We start from the raw sequence: 22,814 nt of genomic DNA on the forward strand, positions 1-22,814 counted from the left end.
GCATGTTGTCAAACATTCTATATCTGGGCTATTAAAAAAAAAGTTTACAGGATAATGATCTTGAGTTTTTAAGATTTTTTCCGAGTCCTCAAGGAAAAGTGCCTATAGTCAGTATATAGTGCTTCTTAATTTGGAATGCTGTATTTAATAAAAATACAAGATTTGGAAAACAGCAAAAGAGATCTTAGATTAAGAGCAGACAAATGGAAACTCAATCAGCCAAAGCCCTTCTTTCTCTGAACATTTTACTTCACTGAAATTTTCTTAGGGTGTACTTGTTTTTTGACTGTAGAGTTAAAACCTTTATGTTCTGAAAACCTTTTCATTTGAGTCACAGTGCCTGTGCACTATTTTACAGCACCTTAGTCCTTTTAAAGTACATTTATTTATATGGTGAGGTAGATGTTTTTTTATGAAGTGTGTTGGCGTGTGTGTTCAAGAGCCATGATTGTGATGACTTTGTAAGGCTTTTGTTGTAGTGATAATAAATCTGGGTGAGAGGCTTGATATGTTTTAATATAAAAGCAGATATTTTGAATTCTATTGTTTGGTATAGAATTTATTTTATAACAAAAGGTTATTTTTCTTGTCTTAATTACCGAAGTAGATTTTGTAACAGCATGTAAAGTCTAAGAAAGAGTTTATGCTGTTGGAGGAATGTGAACCATTTTTCTAACTCAACAATAGTGTTAGTAAAGGGGAAAAAAGGCAGAAATACTATGGAAAGCACAGGACTAGTGTTGTCTGTTTGCCTAAAGAACTTCTTTTTCTTTGATTCATTGGTAACAGTCTTTCCTCCTGCAGGCAGAATTAAAGTGTTTGTGTCTACTGCACTGTTTTTAAGTGAGGATTTCTTATTATTGCTATGTAAATGCAAGTTTCTTTAGTGTCATACGAGGCATGTTATCCACTGCGTTCCTAAAACTGACTTGTGTCTTTATAAGGGACGGGCATTTGGGGGAAAGAACGCTTCATATTTTCACTTATGAGAGACATTTTGTTTTATGCCTTTCAGGATTACCTTAAATTACATATATGGTAAACACAGAAAATTAAAGATAGGATTTTACAACTCTAGGCAGAAATCTATTAACATGTCTAGGATGATAGAGAATATAGATTAATTTTGGTTTTAAAACGAATTTAAAATAGAAAACAAGTTCACTTGCACAAACTATTTCTTCATGATTTTTAAAAGCTGTTCTATGGAAAGCAAATACAATAGAAATCATTCAATTATGAATTAAACAAAGATCATTTGCATTTAATGAATATGAATCTGTTATTGGCCGAGATGGACTTCATTGATTTCTTGTGATTCTATAGTTGAACCTCATGGAAATAAGGGAAAAGGGTCAAATTTGTGACTATACTACCAGTGTGCACTTTAGAATTGGCAGAAAACATAAATACATAATATGGAAGTTGCCTTGGAAACACTATTTTTTTTAATTGAGTCTTACATAATAAATGAGGACTAGAGCATGTCTTCTTGCATTACTCCAGGGCCCTCCTTCCTCTCTATATGTTTTCACTTCAGACAACTTTGTGAAATAAGTGCTTTAATTGGTTCTGGCTTTGCATACTAAGTTAAACAAAAATTGCACCCCAGAAGGATTCATGTAATAATGTTTGAGACAAGTTTTTTTCTTTTTTTTTTTTTAGTAAACAGAGACTTTTAACTGGCTCACTTTAAATGGTTATTGACCTTCTTTTCTCTCTCTCTCTCTCTCTTTTTTTCCCTTGTGCCTTTGCTTACATTTCTTAATCTCTGATTTGAACCCCTGAAGCCAGCTCACCCCTTGTCTGTGTCAGCTCCTCCTCTGTCAAGCTTCCAGACTCCTGCCCTCCTTGGAGTCTGTGGAATGGTCCTGAGCCAGCTTCTTTCTCTGTGTGTTCACTCCTAGAATGACTTGACTGACCCAAAGGCTTGTGGAGAAGCAAGTAGGAAGATTTTCCAAAGTAGTTTCTGATTGGAAGCTATGTGAACCAATATACATAGCATTTGTCTTCTTCCATTTTCTCTTCGTTTCCTGATTTTGTTTCTCTTTTGTCTGCACTGAAATACTCTCCCTTTCTTAAGATTTTCTCCATCCTTAGGGTTGAGCCCTTCTGGCATGGGATTTCCTGGGGAAGTTGATTGGAAACAGAATTGCATGAAGGACATTAGGAGACATTAAGAGAAGGAAGGGAAACCTGAAGGGGGTAAATCAGAGGGGAAGAGAAACCATGAGAGACTATGGTCTCCAGGAAACAAACTGAGGGTTTTAGAGGGGAGGGGGTTGGGGGCATGTGTGAGCCCTGTGATGGGTATTGCATGGACAACTGGGTGTTACATGCAAACCATGAAGCATGGAACACATCAAAAACGAATGATGTACCATATGGTGACTAACATGACGTAATCAAAAAATTTTTTTAAAAGTAAATGAAAATGGTTGCAAAGCTAAAAAAAAAAAAAAAAAAGAGAGAGAGAGAGAGAAAGAAAAGAAAAGAAAAATTCCTTAAAGTGGTTGGGTGTGAGAGAGAGGAACAAAGCTGGGGTTTGGATGCTGTGCCCGCAGTGTGTGATTGTGTTGCATTGGCTTCCTCATCAGCTACAGTCCAGAGTTTTGGATATCCAGAATCTGAAAATTCATTATATTTCTAGCTTGTGTGCTTTCACTTGGTTCTTTCATCTACTTTGTTTTATCAGAACATTCTTCTTAGTGACTTAAGAAAAACCTTCTTGATTGTTCTTTGATATTCTGTTTGGCATATGTACTTTTTACAATGGTAGGTGGTCACTGTTCCTGTTGTGTTTTTGCTTTTAAAATATGTATAAATAGGGGCACCTGGGTGGCTCAGTGGGTTAAGCCGCTGCCTTCGGCTCAGGTCATGATCTCAGGGTCCTGGGATCGAGTCCCACATCGGGCTCTCTGCTCGGCAGGGAGCCTGCTTCCCTCTCTCTCTCTGCCTGCCTCTGTCTACTTGTGATCTCTGTTTGTCAAATAAATAAATAAAATCTTTAAAAAAATGTATAAATATAATATTTTACATTTTATACACATACATTTATTTATTTCCATTGGGATAATCTTTTGTGGATAACCCTTGGGTCCATTTCCTATGCAGTCTTGGCCCAAGTCTTTCTTTCTTTCTTTTTTTTTTTTTAATTGTATTTATTTATTTTATTTTAGTGAGAAGGATAGCAACTGATAGAGAGAGCGCACAAGGCAGGAGGAGAGGGAGAAGCAGGCTCCCTGCTGAGCAAGGACTGAATCTCAGGACCCTGGGATCAGGACCTGAGCCAAAGGCAGACGTGCTTAACCGACAGAACCACCCAGGTGCCCCGGCCCGAATCTTTTTGGAAAGTGTTTAAAGTAACCAACAAAGGACAAATACATCTTCAGTTTATGGATCATGGCTCCTCTCTGTTTCCAGAGAACAGGCTGATGGGCCTGCGATGTTGATTATTTTGTTCATTTGTGTCTGGCAGCTTTCAAAAAGCATGCTTGAGGGCTGACTCTGTTTCTGTCGAGTTCCATACTCCTGTGTGAGACGTTTGTGCATACAGACGCCTCTCTGCTTGGCTGGGGAGAGGGTGCGTTCACAGGCGGAGTGCTGCTCCTTATCCCCGCTGTGGAGTCAGCCTTGGGGAAAGAGAAGGTAGTACCTGGTGTGCTTTGTTCGTTACTTGGTGTTACTTGGTGTGTCTGAACCAGGATGCACTTTCTTGTAGGGAAGTATACACAACATGTGATACATCACTGATTGGAATAATAAAGGGTCTGCTTTGTTGAAAAGTCTCTAAAAGCACCCAGGAATCCTGACTTTTATAGGTAGAACTGGGCTGCTGGTTGGGAAGGTGCTTTTGTACTCACTTCTTCTTTCATTTCGCTGTGAACTTGCTGCCAAGTTCAGACTTCCTCTGTTGAGGGCCAGCACCCTTGTCTTGTAAGTAAGATTCGCGCACGCTTCTTCTGGAAGTCACTGAACTTGTGTGCAGGTGGACCTCGAGACCTGGTCTTCTGAGTGGTGCCGTTGTGCCTTCTGTGGGTTTGAAAAAAGTGTCATGCCTCAAAATAGATGAGGGGGTGGTTTTGCACGCTCAGCTACAAGGTAGGTGACTGCACAGTCGAAGAATAAGGAGCTTCTTGCTACTTTTGGACCTGCATGTGTTTAGTTAGGTAAAGGGTTTAGAGAAGTAGCACAGGCTATAGGTGGCCAAAAGGGCACAGAAAACCTTTGCATCTTGCTGCATCTTGCTAGGGAACACATGTCCCAAGGAATGTGAGCCTTGTGGTTGAAATTACTCTGCTAAAAAATGGTCTTTCAACTATACTCTATGCATCCCCCCCCACCCCTGCACATGTAAATAACACTTGCCTTTCCACACAAGAGACCAGAGGAGAGGAGAGTTTGTGAAAGTGAGGAGACCCAGGGCTCCTTCCACAGAAGAGTGATACATCCATTCGGATGGGCTTTATTTATGCTTTAATGAAGAGAGCGGCTGTAGGGTAGGGCAGGGAGAGGAGTCTGAGTACTCTGTTTGGAAAATGCAGAGGCCAGGAAGCATGTTCTTGTTCTGGAATAACTTTGTGGGTGGCTGCTGAGAGGCCGCTCAGCCTTTCTCCAGGAGCGCTCATTTCTTGTTTTTAAGTCTCAAGTGTGGGTGAAGTTATTCAAACGCATGGTTTAACCTGGAGAGTAGCCTTGCTTCGGAATGGGAGGAGGCAGACATGTGAGCGCCCAAGGACCATCTGAAATGGGATTTCACTGCTCTAGTCATTCTGTAATGGGAATCCTGAAAGGCAACTAAGAATTCAGTTGTGCCCAGTAAGTTGCAAGGTTAGCCTGAAGCATGGCTCAGCAAACTCTGAGAAGCAGCCAGTCCGGTTTTTGTTTGCCAGCAGCAAGCACGGTTTATCAGGTGGCAGTGCTAGGCACAAGGTTCCCCCAACCAGACCTTTAGCTCTGATGACTCTGGTGAGTTTGAGACCATCTTTTAAACGAGTGCTTTCATTTTCTTCAGCTAGGTATCTAGATGTGGAATTGCTGGATCTTATGGTAGTTCTAGGTTTTGTTTGGTTTTATTTTAAAGATTTTATTTATTTATTTGACAGAAAGAGAGAGAGAGAGTGCGCATACAAGCAGCGAAGTGAGGGGCAGAGGGAGAAGCAGGCTCCCCGCTGAGCAAGGAGCCTGATTTGGGATTTGGTCATGATTTGAGCTGAAGGCAGATGCTTAACCGACTGAGCCACCCAAGCGTCCTGGTAGTTCTTTTAAAAATTTTTTTTCTATGTTTAATTTTTTTGATGAACAGCCATACTGTATTCTATAGTGGCTACCCAATTTACATGCCCCGCTGAGTGCACACGGGTTCCTTTTCTCACCTCATCAGCCCTGGTTTTCTCTCTCGCCCTCTCCCTTCCAGCCTGTATGTGTGTGTGCCTGTATGTGCATGGACATCGATATCTAATTGTGGTTTCCATTTGCATTTCCCTGGTGATGAGTGATGGTGAACATCATTTCACATGCCTCTTGGGCATTTGTATGTCTTCTTTAGAAAAATGTCCGTTCATTCCCTCTCCCCATTTTTTTTTTAACTGAATTGTTTGTTTTGCAACTGAGTTGCATGACTTCTTTATGTATTTTGGATATTGCACCTTACCAGATACGTGATTTGCAATATGTTCTCCCATTCTGTTGGTTGCCTTTTCATTTTGCTGATGGTTTCCTTTGCTGTGCAGAAGCTTTTTAGTTTGATGTAGTCCCACTTGCTTATTTTTGCTTTTGTTGTCTGCACTTTTGGTGTCAAATCCAAAAAAGCATCACAAAGCAATGTCATGGAACTTACCCTGTTTTCTATGTTTTCTTCCAGCAGTGTTACGGTTTCAGGTCTTATATTTAAATTTTTAATCCCTTTTGAGTTTATTTTGGAATATGGTATAAGATAATGGTCCTCTTTCTTTCTTCCTTTCCTCTCTCTTCCCTTTTTCCTTTTTTTCCTCTCCTCTTCTCTTCTTTCTTTCCCTTTCCTTTCCTCTCTTCTTTTCTCTTTCCTTCTCTTTTCCTCTTTTCTCTTTTTTTTTCTTTGCATGTGGCTGTCCAGTTTTCCCAACACCATTTATTGAAGAGACTATTCTCAATGAAGAGACCCTTTCCTTATTGTATATTCTTGGCTTCTTTGTTAAAAATTAATTGACTATATATGCTTGGGTTTATTTCTGGGCTCTCTATTGAACTATACATCTGTTTTTAGTGCCAATAAGTTTTTAGTGCTAATAGCATACTCTTGACTAATAGAGTTTTGAAATACAGTTTGAAATGAGGAACTATGATGCTTCTAGCTTTGTTCTTCTTTCTCAGGATTGCTATTTAGGGTCTTTTGTCTGTCAGAGTATTAATAACAATATAGCACAACTAGTTATAATACAGAGTTAAAAGACAGATTTTGATATTTAATTCTCCAAATTGATTGTAAGCACCTCAAGGGCAATCAATAAACTCATGGATGTATTTAGTTGAGTACCTTTTTGTTCAGAATTTTTTAGTTGGGCCAGTGTTCCTCTTGCTAGAATTGGAGGACTGGCACTTGTCTGTGCAAATGCAGGAGCCAGTCCTGAGACAATGTATATACAACTGAATTCATAGGCTATTAAATATGGACATCAGGCTATGATAACTAAGCTAATTTGGGGGGTGCCTGGGTGGCTCAGTTGGTTAAGCATCTGACTCTTGGTTTTGGCACGGTCATGATCTTGGGGCCTGAGATTGAGCCCCTCATTGGGCTCTGCACTCAGTGGAGAGTCTGTTTGGGATTCTGTCCTTCTCCCCCTGCCCCTCTCCCTCCTCACACACTCTCTCAATCAATCAATCAATCAATCAAATCTTTTAAAAAATAACAAAGCTAATTTTATTTCTGGATGATTTTTCTACCTCTCATTTCTCACACTTCTAGTTGCAAAAGGTTAAGATTTATCCATTTTTTGTTCTCTTTCTTTACTAATTTCCCTGCACTTCTGCTTAGATGGAAACAATCTTTCTGTAATCATTGTGAAAACTTTTCTCCTTATGATGGAATGTAAGTGGGTATAAGTTTTAAATTTCTTTGGTTCAGCAGTAAAACTAAGTTCTTACATTACCATAGATATTTTGTCAGAGGCCTTTTCTTTGCCTTAGGGAAACCCTAATGCCAAGGACTGTACACATTGGGTGAGTGTTTGAGAATAGGGCTTCTTTTAGGAATAATAGCAAAACATGGTGGGGCCCTTGGGGAGAGGTTGTTATTATTTTTTTTTTTTAAAGATTTTATTTATTTATTTGACAGACAGAGATCACAAGTAGGCAGAGAGGCAGGCAGAGAGAGAGGAGGAAGCAGGCTCCCCGCTGAGCAGAGAACCCGATGCGGGACCCGACCCCAGGACCCTGAGATCATGACCTGAGCCGAAGGCAGCGGCTCAACCCACTGAGCCACCCAGGCGCCCCGAGAGGTTGTTATTTTGAGAGCAAAAGGCAGGGCAGAACCAATCAGTGGTTAAGAGTATAGACTAAGCTGTGGTTTTGTCACATACTAGTCAGTGACGTTGGGTAAATCCCTTACTCCCTCTGAACCACGACTGCCTCTTTTATGAAATTAGGGTGTTGCGAGGGTGATATGAGCTGATGTATGTAGAATTGAAAGCACAGTCCCTATTACCTAGCAAATACTCAATAAATGTCAACTGTTCTCATTATAACATTGATGATATGATGCCGCCGCCGACGTGCTTTTGTTTTTGAACTACCTGCGAGAGTGATTTATTCATCACAACTAGTAGGTGATCTTACAGATGGATTTGATCTCAATAGAAATAATGATCCCCTAAGCATAGATTATTTTATGAAATTACTGGGAAAAAGAAACTCTATTGATTATAGTCAATATGATCACTAAGTCTGCAAAATAATACATTAATGCAGTTTTTCACTAGCACTAGTGGCTTGTTGAGAAAACCCATGAAAATATCTTCATTAGTGAGTTTTGGTTTCAGAAATCAAATTGAAGCACTATGATCAGTTGAGCAGGGAATGCAGGGACCTGCACAGTTGGAAAAACTATCTCCAGACTGAAGTGGCTGAGTGAACACGTCTGCTGAGACATTTTCCTTGACTGTGTTACATAACTTCCCTCAGCTGGCTTTGTTGATGTGTGGTATTCTTTGTGAGGTCATCAATGACATTACCAATAATTCAAAAGCAATGATACTGAGTTAAAGTCAATCAGCTACAAAACTTCCAGCAAGGGGACCACCAAGCTGCTGTCTATATGGGGCAGGCACATGCATTGTTTAGGTAAATCGAACTAGGTCTCTATTCTCTGTCCCTCATTGTCAGGGGAAGCCCGTTAGCCTGGAGATAGCATGTTATCTCTGGACTGTTAGGGTTTCCATTGTTGTGTGATAGACCTCCATGTGAACATGTACAAAAGTGTTAGGAATGGCAGTGGTGGGCTATGACAGATGACTGCCTTCCAAGTTGGCTTAGTTGAGGTTTTCCGTGTCAGAGCAACCTGGGATGTAAGGGTTTGCTTAGGGTTCACCAAATGATGAATGGAGGCCAGTAGCCATCATATCTACCAACTGTTCTGCATAATTCGGGAAAGAGTGTACATTTGATGAAGGTCTTGCAGCAATAGAGAAACATATTTGGTGAAATATTTTTTCTGGTGAGACTCTTTTTTTTTTTAAAGATTTTTATTTATTTGACACACACAGAGAGAAATCACAACTAGGCAGAGAGGCAGGCAGAGAGAGAGGAGGAAGCAGGCTCCCCACTGAGCAGAGAGCCTGATGCAGGACTCAATCCCAGGATCCTGAGATCATGACCTGAGCCGAAGGCAGAGGATTAACCCACTGTTAACCAGGCGCTCTGGTGAGACTCAAAAAAAAAGACGAGTCTTAGAATTTATTAGTTTGTTAGAAGGAGTGAAGTCAGAGGAAAAATAAAATTTTTAGAAACGTCAACTTTTATTTTAGTATATAATTTATAGTATTCCAAAATGAATTTTCTATAGAGTCCCAGTTATCAACTGCACTGAAATTCTTTGATTTAGTGTAGTTATGCTAATTCATTCTATATAGTTATGCTATTCATCCTATATGGACCCAAACATTTTAACTGTATCATAATTTACACTAAGATACTATATGCTCTTTCTTATCCTAGGTTAAAGCTGACTTCATATTAAACGTTTTCCTGAGTCATGAGATACTTGTAGAGTAAAGATATGTTGTCCCAACAGGTCTGACCTCCACCCATTCAGGACAATAGGGTAGTGGCTTCCGTGTTAAGATCTGGGTGTGCCTGTTGCTATGATGAATAAAAGCCCTAGGCAGGTCAAACTGATACTGCACTATAGCAGCTCTACGTTGGAAATGACTTCTTCTTCTTCTTTTTTTTTTAGGTGATCACATGGTGTTACCTTTTTTTATTTAGCTAAATAAAAGCTGGCAAGAGTTCTTTTGGTGGAATCTTTATTTTTATGTACTTTTTTGTGTGTTATTTTCAAAAAAGTTAAAGGATATTGGAGCATTCAAAAATTAAAAAAAATGTAGTGATTCTAATAGTGGAAGTACGCATGCACAGACACACAGACACACACACACACACATTTCAAGGTGAAAAGAAAGTCATGAGCTAACACAATGTAAGAATTTATTTTAGAAATATATAGCAAGGGGCACCTGGCTGTCTCAGTCAAGTTAAGCATCTGACTCTTGATTTCCCCTCCGGTAATGACCTCCGGGTTGCACTCTTCACTGGACATGGAACCTGGTTGGGATTCTCTCTCTCCCTCTCCTTCTGCCCCTCCCTTCCTCCCTCCCCCCTTTATAAAAGATTTTATTTGTTTATTTGGAGAGAGAGAAGGATTCCTCACAAGTGAGCAGGAAGGGGGGGTGGGGGCGGAGTGGGGAGGAGGGGAAGAAGGAGATGGAGAAGCAGACTCCCCACTAAGCAGGGAGCTCCACATGGGCCTGGATCCCAGGACCCTGGGATTATGACCTGAGACGAAGGGAGACTCTTAACAGATTGAACCACCCAGGTGCCCCCACTCCCTTGCTCTCCCTGAAACAAACAAACAAAACAAGTGCTTGATATGAAGACTTCCCCCTTGAAATTGTAGTGCCATGCAACCCTAGCTAGAAGAAACTTTTTTTTTTAAATTAAGTTCCCTTAATTACAGGAATTATAGCAGTCACTAAGAATTATCTTCTGTCTCTTTGTGAAAGGATCAAGGCATGGTTTCCTTTGACTTTTAGTATGTCAAGTGTAGATCCTTAAGGACAGGAATGCCTAAGTGTTGGCTCTTGGCTCTAGTGAGAGCATCATTGGTGGGGGGAACCCAGGAAGGGAGTTGTGCCACCATCTGAATTAAACCCGCACCGAAGAATCCGAAGTGAACATGAGACTCACTGTCTCCATTAGTGACAGCCTTCCGCTGTTCTCCTTGTAGAGGGGATTAGCAGTTGAACACGTTTTCGAGTAGAGAGTGCAGTTTTGTGAGTCACACAATACGGTTTCTTTTCATGGCATTCTTGACTTTATCCTGTGTAAGTATCTTCAGTTGCCTTACACCTTGCTTTTCTTTAATTCCTGTCGGAAGGTGACTTTTATGTGGTCAGTTCCCTCATCTCCATTTTTGTATGTGTTGTTTTTGGCCCATGATAATGTCCTTATTTTATGTTTTGTTTTCTAGCTTAACATCTGTTCGGAATCTTGCAGCGTCCCTCTTTACCGTGGGGATTGTTATCTGATAAAAATCCTAATTCACTTCTTTCTGTTTCCTTTTTGTTTTTCTTTGTAGGCTAAGAAATGGCTTTTCAAAAGGCAGTGAAAGGGACTATTCTTGTTGGAGGCGGTGCTCTAGCAAGTGTCCTAGGCCTCTCTCAATTTGCTCATTACAGAAGGAAGCAAGTAAGTGTTATGCATGTATTGGTTATACTATGAAACTTATATCTGTTAAAGAACTGCATGCGGGGCATGGGTGTGTGTTAATTGTTTTGTTTAGAAATTACTGTCTTGATCTGACAGACACTAATTTAGAATACTCCCTTAATGATTCTTGGCTACTGTGTGTATATAATTTTTTTAAAAAGTGAATTTCTTTATCAGAAAGCATTACATGACTTAGCTTCTATTTTGGCTCTCCTGTTTTAAGAGAGTGCCTCATTTCCGAAGGCCAGGTTTTGTTTATCTAGACCTTCCTTGTCCAATTCATCCAAATGTCTGGATACCTTCTGTGTTCCTGCCAAAAGTTTGTCTTATTAGAAGGCAGGCAGGCCTCTGAGACAGAAAATGGAAAAGGGCCTGACAAAAGACCCAAAGTTGACTCTTGGTTTTATTTCTGAAAGGTTTACTTTACTCTTGTAGCATTACTTTATATTGGATCGCATCTTTAATGGGAGAAGGCCATGAAATGAGATTGTAATGAAGTTTCCAAATAATTTAAAGTGCTAAAATATATATATATATATATATATATATATATATATATATATGGTGCTCAGTTTATCCCCCCCCCCCGGCCCCCGGCTTTGCACGACAACTATGTCAAATGGATGCCAAGAAATTATTTTGGTGAATGCTTTTGTTCTTTTTCAGCTTGAATCCTGGCGGCTGCCTCAGTGGTTAGGATTACTAGTCTCCTGTTCTCCTGTCCCCGTGTCTCTAGGGTATTTTTCACTATCAGCTGGGTGGTATGTTTCCTTTGTGCTCTGAGTGTAGAGCCGGCCACATGGCTTGCAGTCCCAGGTTCTGAGTGAGAAATACTACTTTAAAAACTCTCACCGGGAAGAATCAGTTTGACGGCTTATAGTTAAACAACAAAAAAAACGAAACAAAACAAAAAAACAAAAAACCGGCTTGTTTTTAGTGCTTCCTCCTAAAGACAGAAGGAATGGAATAGGCTGGGTTAGTCTTTGATTCTTACCTATGAGCACATCGCCCTTACGGTTTCCCCAGGTGGGTCTCTTGCAGGTCCTAATTGACTGACTTGCTCTGAAGCTCATGGTCACTTACGGGTCATGCTGGGTTCTCTGTTCCTTTAAAAATATTGCCTTGGTTGCTTAAGAGTCAGTGTGAAAAGATGCCACTCCTGCTGTGAGGTTATTTCAGAAGTGCAGTTTGGTTTGAGACGTGGGCTTTAATGGATTCGGTTATTTCTGCCATCTTTACCAGGCAGGGCTATCCCAAATGACACTGGAACTGCCGGTGCCGAAGGTCACAATATCTAATATGATGAGTTGCTGCTAAATTTGTACACGGGTTATGTCTGTTAACCACAGCAAGCATGTTCTACTTCAGAGTTTATAAGTTAATTTTGTGTTCGGGTTATACTGTTTCATATGTTTTATTTGTTTGATTTTTCTTTTTTCTTTTTCTTTTTCTTTTTTTTAAGATTTTATTTATTTGACAGAGATCGCAAGTAGGCTCTGAGAGGCAGGCAGAGAGAGAGAGGAAGGAAGCAGGCTCCCCACTGAGCAGAGAGCCCGATGCAGGGATCCATCCCAGGACCCTGAGATCATGACCTGAGCTGAAGGCAGAGGCTTTAACCCACTGAGCCATCTAGGCTCCCCTCTTTGATTTTTCTTTAATCTCACGCAATAAACAGTTGATACTGTCTCTAACCAATCACATTAAGGGTGAATTTTCATTAGTAAAATCAAGACAAAACAAGAATCTACTGATTTCTGGGTCATTTTGCCATTTTCTCCTTCCTAAGTTAGACATCCTGACCACCCTAATGGCCAAATGAAATGGATACCAGCAGTTTCAAGTCATTTATAATTTTAATCTGACAAGTTCTTTTGAGAAAAATCACCATAGGCATATTCAATCAATGAGTTGCATAAGGCATTCATCCAAACGTGTGCATTCTTTTGTGGTGATTCCTGTCCCCTAAAGCCACGGCCTTGAGCGCATTTTGCGTGGCAGGTTGGGATGTAGCCTTAGGGATTAGCAACAAAGAGAGAAGAGAGATGAGGGGGGAGAGGAGACACTCTTTTGGGCCATTGACATAAAATGACCAGAGGCCTCAGCTGTCCTCTCTCAGAAAATATCTGCCAATCAGAGCCATTCTGGGGCACTTTTCAATGGTCAGGAAAATTCTGCCCCCTGATGCCGATTATTTGGCTACGTTTTGTAGAAGCTGTGTCTTTAACTGTGACTCGGCATGCTCCATTTTCCTGCAGAGCCATGCTTAATGTATTGGCTTGTGTCTTTATATTTTTTTCCTCCAGTTTTCTAAGATGATTCTAACTGATGAACTGTCCTCCTTTAAGAAGAAATTGGTGTCGAAAGTCTAAGATGCTGACGTATTAGAAAGCCATCTGTCGAGTTCAAGTTCAGGCACATTTTGCTGGCATTCCTGCCCCTGCAGCTCCGTCTCCCCTGGCTCCTCGCTTGTGCTCCTTTGATATTCTGAGCACAAAGCTTCCTTCCTAAAGTACAGGCAGGGATTGTATTCTAAGTACAACAGCTTGATTCTAGAAGTTGTTCAACAGTTAAAGCACATTTGACAGAAAAGGTAGTGCTACCTGTCAACATTTAGGTGCCAAGTCAGCTTACTTGAAAACTTTTAAATCAATTCTACAGTTAAGTTAGCTTATATTTGCAAGGGGGATAATGAAGGAATGCTACTCTGTATCCCTTTATTTGATTAAATAGAAAACACTATGAAATCAAGTAAGATACTGTTCACTTACCTTTTACCCCGCTGCTTGAATAAAAGCTATTGTAGGTGAGGAGATAGAGACAACTGTGGAGACCCTAGCATTTCTGGAGACAGGTCAGGCATTAGAGGTAATAGCAATGATTGTTTAGTCTCAAGCCGTAGTGTGGCTTTCCCTCATACAAGCATATTATTAAAATTTGTATTTGTTTTTCAGTGATCAGTAGTGTCCATTGTTGACCCAAGGGGAGCATAAAGATTTTTTTCTTTTAAGATAAATAAATCAGAGTTAGAAGGGATGGACTAAGGAGATGATATTATCATGATGATGATGATGATGATGATGATGTTCATTTGAAGCTGGAGCAACCTGAATTTTCTTAATACAGCGAGGAAGCTGATGAAGAGATGAATATTGGCTGACTTTTTTTTTTTTTTTTACTGTGTCCACCTGCAGGAAAGGAGGTTTGTGGCCACAGAGAGTATCCACTTTCCAGGCTCTCCTCAGTGGCACATGTAGGGGTTTTTTGAGTGGTCTTGGAGAGACTTCCTATTCATTTCATTTTCCTCTTTTTATTGCCTCACCCACAAGTAGGTGATATAAGTGTCCCCAGAGTCTTCTTGATGTTCCTCTCCCTGGATCAGCTACATGCCAAGGTCCAGGAGGCTGAGTAATGGCTCCTGTCATCACAGTGGGTATATACCACTGTCTTAAATCCCACCAGGAATGTGGTGAGCAAACATCGCTGTAGTGGTGTGCGGATTTTTGAGAGCAGGTTGTTAGTCATTCACTATTTAGTAGAAGTCAATTTAATAATAATTTTACTTGGAAGGGACTTGGAGGGTATCCGGTCTTCCTCTCGGGACAGAATGCTCTTTTAGTGATTCCCTCATATCAAGTCAAAGAGACGTGTCACTTCATGAGAGAGTCTCCTTTTATAATTTTGAGTTGATGAGACAACAGAGTGGATGGAGAGGGGAGTTTAAATTAGGAGAGAGGGTCTTGGGTACTTTCAGAGCCAGTGAACCTTCATGAGGAGCGGAAGTGGGGAGTGGTAAAGCCAGTGGGTGGGAAGAATGTGGGCGGCTGCGGGGAATGGGGACAGAAGCAGGATGGGCGTGCAGAGATTAGGCTGAGGGTTACCCCAGGCTTTTGTCTTTCATTATAGACCAAAGGCATTTTTCGAAACTTTTTTTTTTTTTTTTTTAACTCAACGTTTATTTCATACCTTCCAGGTCTCACTGGAAACACTGGTGTGAGAGTGTGGGCTTCTTTTTAACCCCAGTGGTGTGGTTGATGTAACAAAAGATCTATTTAGGTCTGAGGGTGTGCCCTCCCACGTAACACATGCTGGGTTTGTTCCTTCCATTACCCACTCTGAAGGTGTAGTGGGCTTTGTGAGCCAACTGGAGGTGAGGACTGAAAACCACTGGGAGCTTTCTCAAAGCCCGGATGTGAAAGTTTTCTTTTTTTTCTGCACCAGACCAAGGTAGGGAATGAGCTTCAGGGTATGACCATCAAGGTCTCTTTTTAGTTTGTGGAGTGATTGTATTAAAATCAGGGAATTCAGAGATTCTCAGCTGATCAAATATCCTTCCATTCCTGAGTGATAGAACGTACAGGATGGGAGCACCATTTCGGCAAAGATTGCATGCCTCCAACGCTTGGCTCTACTGAAGACCTAAGAGACTATGGACACTTTTCTTAAGTTCTCTGGACGTCATTTTCCTCTGTCTGTAAAATAGAGAGAACAGTGGTGCTTCCCTCTGAGGAATGCTGAAGAGCAGTAAAGCCTGGAAAGGTTCTGGAACATAGTGAGCTTTCAAAAAGTCTGAGCTAGTAGTGGATCCCCAGGTGATAAGAAGGTACAATGTGAGTCTAAGGCGCAGGAAAGTTGCTCTTGTCACGGGTGATCCTGGCATTCAGGGTTACCTTGTTAAGACTTGGAGGTCAGCAGCACAGCTATGTCCTTCATCTGAGGTTGTAGGACATTGGCCCGACAACAGGCATACAGATACCTTATGTTCTCTCTTTGCCTTGCTTCCTGATTGGACGATGAGCCAAGGAGCAGGAGAACAAAGCCAGTTATTAACTTAAACTCTTTTCCTGTTGCTAGTAATAACTTTCTTGAAGTTCTGGTTGTTCCTTCTCTTTCTCTACTTGGGTCTTTATGAGTTTTGGCAGACTCGGTTTATATGGCTGATGTGTTTCTCAAAAGTTATGTGAGTACAGTATTCTTGGTAAATTAATTTTATATAGTAGAATGCTATTTGTTGGATGCTATGATGAAACATTCTAGAAAACAAACAATATTTAAAAAGGCCTGCTTCCCCCCCCACTGGAATTGTCTTGTAGCATTTTAGCTTGAAGTGGAAAGCAGTTAGGCTTATTACTTTCCAGAGTCAGTGAGGTAGTAGTAGTGATTACTGACAGGATGTTCATGCTTTGTAAACTAGCCTCTGACTTTGTAAGAGACAGCAATTTATACACCTTGAGTGGCTTACAAAATATTAGAGTTCACTCTGTGTGTGAATTAAGGGAACGTGAGAAAATGATAGTAGTGATGTGTTAGGTGAGTTGAATTACAGGTAAAACTGTATTACCTTTGTTGCTAGTATCATCGAAACCCAGGAAGAAAAATACATATGCTAATAAGAGGCAAAGTGATGCATGGATAATTAAAATCCATAGGAACTTTGAAAACATTGCTTTTTTTTAAAAAAAGAAAACATTGTTTTAACTCGTAATTTCAGTCTCTTCTCAATGCATTATTTTTAAAAGATTCTAATAAAGCAGAGCTTTTTGACTGATAATACTAATGACTCAAAATACAAAAGAAGATTGGAGAAGGAGTAAGAAATAGAATGGTCATCTCTAGTGAAAGTAAGATCTACTTTGGGATTTACTGCAACGGATCCCCGAATGGGCAGATATTTAGCTTCCTGAATGTGTCTGTTACACAGTGTGGAGGAGATTCAATGAGCCTGTTAATGTGCTCAGGTCATGCATGTTTTCAGAACTCCACTTCCTTCATAAGGTAAGGTTAATGTCACTGACCGCCAGGCTTTTTCCTGCTGCCAAGCACCAAGTCAATACATACAAGCCAGTGATCTCAGTACCTGACACAAAGCGGGTCTTTAGTGTCTAGGACTTTACCTTCCCCTGATATAGGGCATGAACATTTGAAATAGACCTAGCCCTGTTAGACATAATAAGAATGGAGTAGCACCAGATTTCTTTACACGGTGGAGCTTTTGGATGGCACAGTATGGCTTATATTAACTGCCGGACAGAGAAACTGGTAGAAACGTGAAGTTCAGGTGAGTATCTATTGAAGAGAAATAAAAATTAAAGCAAATGCTGGTGTAGGGTGTGGAGCAACAGCTACCCTCCTTTATTCCTGGTGAGAGCACAAAATGGTACAGCTACTTTGGAACACAGTGGGACAGTTTTTTATGAAACTAAACATATTCTTACCATTTGGTCCAACAATTACTCTCATTGGTGCTTACCCCAGAGACTTGAAAACCATGTTCTCACAAAGATCTGCCCAGGGATGTTTATAATAATTTTATACGTAATTGTTAAAACTTGGAAGCAACCAAGATGTCCTTCAGTAGGTGAATGGATAAATGAACTGTTGTACATCCAGACAATGGACTATTATTCAGTGCTAGAAAGAAACAAGCTATCGTGCCATGAAGAGGCACAGAAAGAAGAAAATGGTAGTGCAAGAACTCCACTGTGGGTTCTCCAAAACTGCTGGAGACGGTAAAAATGATCAGTTACCTGGGGTGTGGGGGGCATGAATGGGCAGAACATGGAGGATTTTTTAGGACAATGAAACTCCTCTGTATGATATTATAATAATGGGTCTGTGTCATTATGCATTTGTCTAACCCCATAAAATGTACAACAGCAGGAGTGAACTCTTAAGTAAATTATTGACATTATAATGTGTCAGTGTAGGTTCATTCTTGGTAAAAAATGTGCCATTCTGGTGAATGATGTTGAGAAAGGACATGTATGTGTGGGGGCAGGGGATATGGAAAACCCATGGATCTTCTCAATTTTGCTATAAACTTGAAACTGCTGGGGGAAAAAATAGCCTTTAAAATACACAAATACATGAATAAAACTTGCATAGCACTTAGGAAATGATGTCAATTAAGAAGTTTAACATTCTAAAAATTCCATTCCCACATGACTTTTCAGTAGTATCTTTGGATGTAACTACTTAATTTTTGAACATGTTTAATATCTTTAAGAATTTAACCTCAGTTATAAATATTCTTCTGGTTCCTAAACTAAAGAGTGTCTGTGGGGTTGAAATCAATGTAAGTCTTCCTGAGCACTGAGGTAGCTCAAATTGTGACATGACATGTCTGCTTTATGTTTCGCAGGTTGCTTTTTTTTTTTTTTTTTTTTAAAGATTTATTTATTTATTTATTTACACAGAGAGAGAGAGAGAGAGAGAGTGAGATCACAAGTAGGCAGAGAGGCAGGCAGAGAGAGAGGAGGAGCAGGCTCTTCACCAAGCAAAGAGCCCGATGTGGGGCTCGATCCCAGGACCCTGAGATCATGACCTGAGCCGAAGGCAGAGGCTTAACACACTGAGCCACCCAGGCGCCCCTTGCAGGTTGCTTTTAACTCTGAGTCAATTCCAGCTACCAGACTTGTTTGTTCTAAGTAAATAATCTTCCATCTCCAGAAGCATTTTTTCATAGGTTCATAAGCAGCCTTTTTCTTTAAAAAAAAAAAAAAATTACAAAGTTCTGGAGTAGCAACTGTTCTTAAACAGTCTTTGTTTTCGTTGATGATGTTTAGGTGGGGTACCATGATGCGAATACCATACAAAGAATGCATATTAAGGAGGACAGAGGGGACCAGTGCTTAAGGAACAGGCTCCTTGGTCCCACCTGCCTGCTTGAAGAGCTATTAACTTCAACATTACATCAGATATAAAGTGGTTTAGTGGTGCTTGTGTTTGTTGTTCTGTCCTTTGGAGCTTCTTTGTATGTGCAGATTTAATTTTGTATAAATGATGGGTCCTTATCCACCAGAGGAAGATTCTGAACTGTGTATGGACTGTATGCAGGGTAGAGGAGTTGTGAATCTTAGGTTGTAATGCCGAACATAACCCATAGTTGTGTATTAATTAGAGCATGCTAACTGGTGTAATAATCAACCCCCAAAGCTCACTGGGTTATCACCATGCAGGTTTATGTCTTGCTCACAATACAGTTAGTGAGGATGGAGGCGGGGACCTGCTTCTTGCAACGACTCAGGGATCTATGTCTCTTTATTCCAGTGGTTCTGCCATATTACAGGGCTTTTTGACCCACCGGATCATTTCCAGCCAACTCTCAGGGAGGGTGGGAAATGCCCTGGAGGAAGAGGAAAAGTTTTAAGCATCCAGCCATTATATCTGCCTCCTGACTTTAGTTTCTAATCCGGTTGACAAATGAGTTGCATTTCTTTTCATGAGAGTTTTATTGTTGGAGTTTTTGCCTAAGACTGTGGCATTCACTTGCTTCTCTTATGCAGAACCCCGTGCATAGATTCCTGGAAGAACTCTTTTTCTCCTAGAAGCACAACTAAATATGTTGGGGCTGTGTCTGATATCTAAAACTTGATGAGGATTCGGAATACACTATATTTTCCATAAGGCCAGTTTGAACTATTCTCAACTACTCTATATGGTTAACCGTTTCTTCAGAGCCATGCTTCATCAAAGCACTAAAATTATGCAGGCAGAGCTGGAAATGTTCTTTGAAGAGCATCCTATCATCTTCCTTATAATTTTGGTTTTTATTTAACACTTAGCTCCTAAAGTGGGGCCATGGCAATATCTTTGAGTTATAACTCACATCAGGCCTTCGAGGAGTTTGTGATGCTATTTTATGGCTGGCATACAAAATCAGCGAGGTTAACTGTACTTCTAGAGGTCACACAGTGAGTCAACGACTGAGCTATGATTAGCGTTGACAGCTGGTGAGCTTCTAGGCTGTTGCTAACTGAGCAACATTGACATTCATTCTGATTTGACTTTGCATTTCATTTTCAACTATTTATTCATCTTGAGGTCTCTTTAAGAAACTTTTTAGGGATATTGTGGGACTGAGCAAACTTTCTATAAATGCTTTGGGGAGAGTCCTTCAGCTCCTTTCCCTTCTCCCCATCTTCCAACTTCATAGTCCAATTATGTTTATGTTCGGAAGGCTTTTTGTAGGTAGAGTTTGGGCAAATTAAGAAGAAAATAGATGCTCTATGTTAAGTTAGGCAACGTTAATTTTACTTACTTCCTTTATTTTCTAATTTGTGGTTTCTCAACAAAGGCCTTCTGAGATCTAATTATATGCTTGTGAGTACAAATAGAAATCTTATTTTAAAAAGTATATATTTCAAGAAATAATTCACAGAGAAATGGAAAGTATGCATCATAAATTTGACCCAGAACGATTTTGAACATCAAATTAAAACGTAGCTGAGGGTCATCTGGATGGTCAAGCTTGGATATGATCGTTGGGCTCATTGGGTCAGCATTTTATTTACCTTCAAGGGATGGGAGAAGGATGAACCTCCTGTGTCCACTTCCAAACATATGTCTTAGGGAAGTTTTTAAGGAAAAATGCTATTTCATACTTGATGGCCCAGGGTTGCTGGCCACAGGCTGTCCACAGTCCCAAGAACTTCTGAGTTCACTGACGATCACCAACAGCTCCCTGCTGCTACCAGAGAAGCTGACAGATCGAGGGGGCCAGGTAATCCACATTTATAGGCAAAGAGAACCTAGCACAGCTGAAGTCAGGGGATGTGAAGTCAAACCTGAAATCAAATTATGATTCTCTCAATTACTTGCATAAGGAATAACTGAACTCACTTTCCTCAGTGGTCAAAGGGTGCCTGTGTTCTGTGGTAATGACGAGACCTACAGGAGCTAGCTCATTAGAGAGTGGGGACCAGTAGCAGCCCAGCCAGCCCCAGTGCCGCCTCTTCCTTCCCTGGCCTCCCTGAGCTCAGCCTTCCTTTCCAGATCTTCTAGTTCTCAGCAGGCTGTTGGGATTGAAGAGCAATATCAAGTTGAGATACCTCCAACTATTATCGTTTCTGAAGTATATATTTGAAAACCAATAAAATGTATCTCCCAAACCTCAGATCATGTAGTCAGTTATGAAGTGAGCTTATCTGAAGTAGATTCCGACAGAGCGAAAGGATTTTCCCTCTTCTTCAGCTATAAAAAAAAAGGTTCCTGGGTGGCTCAGTGGGTTAGGCCGCTGCCTTCGGCTCAGGTCATGATCTCGGGGTCCTGGGATCGAGTCCCGCTTCAGGCTCTCTGCTCAGCAGGGAGCCTGCTTCCCTCTCTCTCTCTCTCTGCCTGCCTCTCCGTCTACTTGTGATTTCTCTCTGTCAAATAAATAAATAAAATCTTAAAAAAAAAAAAAAAAGTTTCCCAAGTTAACAGTTTGGATATATCATGATTACTATTAAGAAAGCATCTCTGTGATTTCTCAAATGAATCGCAGCCACATAGAGCGTGGACGGCACATTCAAGGTGAGCTGGAGCTCCGATCTCAGTTCCCCCAGAAGGAAGGACTTGTTTCTCTTCTCTGGTCTCCAGTGGAGATGACAGTCTACCCATTAGCAACTGTTCCTACAGAGTAATCGTGAGTCCCTCCCTGAGGATGTTCACAGTGAGAAATGTTGCTTGCGGTCCTGTAAGTACAAGAAAAAACATCATTGTTTAGAACCACAGAGTGGTTCAGGAGGTGAAGGCCATTAAAACATTTTAAGATTCACCGTAAGGAGATGCAGGTTGTGTCTTCTTTCTAGGAAAATACAAATATTGTTGGTCTTTTTCAGTGACAACAAAACGCAAAGCAATTTCCCTAAAATCTAACAGTTCCATTAGCAATATGTGATTGAATCACATGCTATGGGAGGGAGTGGGAGTGATAGTTGCAGTATGAAGTGATTTGCATGAAACCCTACTTTATACTCCAATTATTACTGTACATGATTACAGGACAACCTGGTTGTTAATTGCCTGTGGTCTTTAAATATGCACTTCTTTCAGAAATAGACACTAATTATTAGATCTTGTTTTCGGTCTCACCTGAAGTTGCAAATGTCTAGGATTTTTTTTTTTTTTTTTTAATTTGCAAGTCTAATGGTGCACATAGTAAAACTGATCTCATTCTGAATCCTGTTCTGTTCTCTGGGATATAAACCCTCAAAGATTATGAACTTGGCTTTCAGTTCTCTGTAGGTGTTCACAGGTAGCAGTCTCTTGACAAAAACCACATGTTTGGTATCAGAATTCTGGAGGAATCTTGTCTTTTTAAAACATAAATGAACATTTGCTTAGAAGTTTAAAAAAATTCCTATTTCTCCGTAGACCATCGTAATTAAATATCAGAAATAAAAACATCAAAATAATATTAAATATTCTCCTAATTCTACCAGGATAAGAATTTTTTTGTTTGGGAGCTGTGGTTGGAGCTCTTGGACTCTCATTTCTTCTGGCTTCAGTGGTGGAATCATAGTGTTGGGCTTTTCCTGTCTCTAGCTTGGGGTCGGCAAACGTCTCTGCCTATAGGGGCTAGAGTGGGTGACATAAAAGCGTGAAGCCAGTAGTGTGAGCCCTGCACTAACAAGACCACACAATTCCTGCCCAAGGGATCCGTGCTGTTGCAGCAGATTCATTTCAGAAATCACTGTTATATGAAATATAGCAACCTTTAAGTATTGGATATGCAACACATGTTTTTAAGAAAGTAGTGTGCTGCACAAATACATTAGGATGATTTCTGGTTTTAGCACATGCTGTTCCCACTTCCTTTCCTATCATTGTTACCCATCTAAGGCCTTGTAGTCCTTCTTCCTGTCCAGGAAGTCCAGGAAATCTTCTCAGGTCCGGATGAAGTGTGTGTCCTGTGGCCTTTATAGCATCTTCTCTACCTTAAATCTGCCTGTTAAGCAATATTATGAATTACTGTTTATCTTTTTGTTTTGTCCTCCAATCTATAGACCTGCCAAGGACCTCTAATACATACTGATTGGATGAGTAAGTGGTTGTGGGTCAGGTGTCTTGTCAGGAATAGACGTGTGAGTTTTGGT

General features: G+C 40.5%; 1 protein-coding gene across 3 annotated transcripts in view; it reads left to right on the forward strand.

The window, feature by feature from the left end:
* Nucleotides 1-22,814, forward strand: part of GPD2 (glycerol-3-phosphate dehydrogenase 2) — a 215,185-nt gene that overhangs the window by 101,412 nt on the left and 90,959 nt on the right. For all 3 annotated transcript variants that reach the window (XM_044242094.1, XM_044242093.1, XM_044242092.1), the window contains exon 2: nucleotides 10,829-10,938. In XM_044242094.1, coding sequence (XP_044098029.1) covers nucleotides 10,837-10,938 — 102 coding nt within the window. In that variant the 5' untranslated portion in view covers nucleotides 10,829-10,836. The remainder of the gene's footprint in view (nucleotides 1-10,828; nucleotides 10,939-22,814) is intronic.

The sequence above is a fragment of the Neovison vison genome, chromosome 3 (assembly GCF_020171115.1).
Source record: "Neovison vison isolate M4711 chromosome 3, ASM_NN_V1, whole genome shotgun sequence".
NCBI classification, from domain to species: Eukaryota; Metazoa; Chordata; class Mammalia; order Carnivora; family Mustelidae; genus Neogale; species Neogale vison.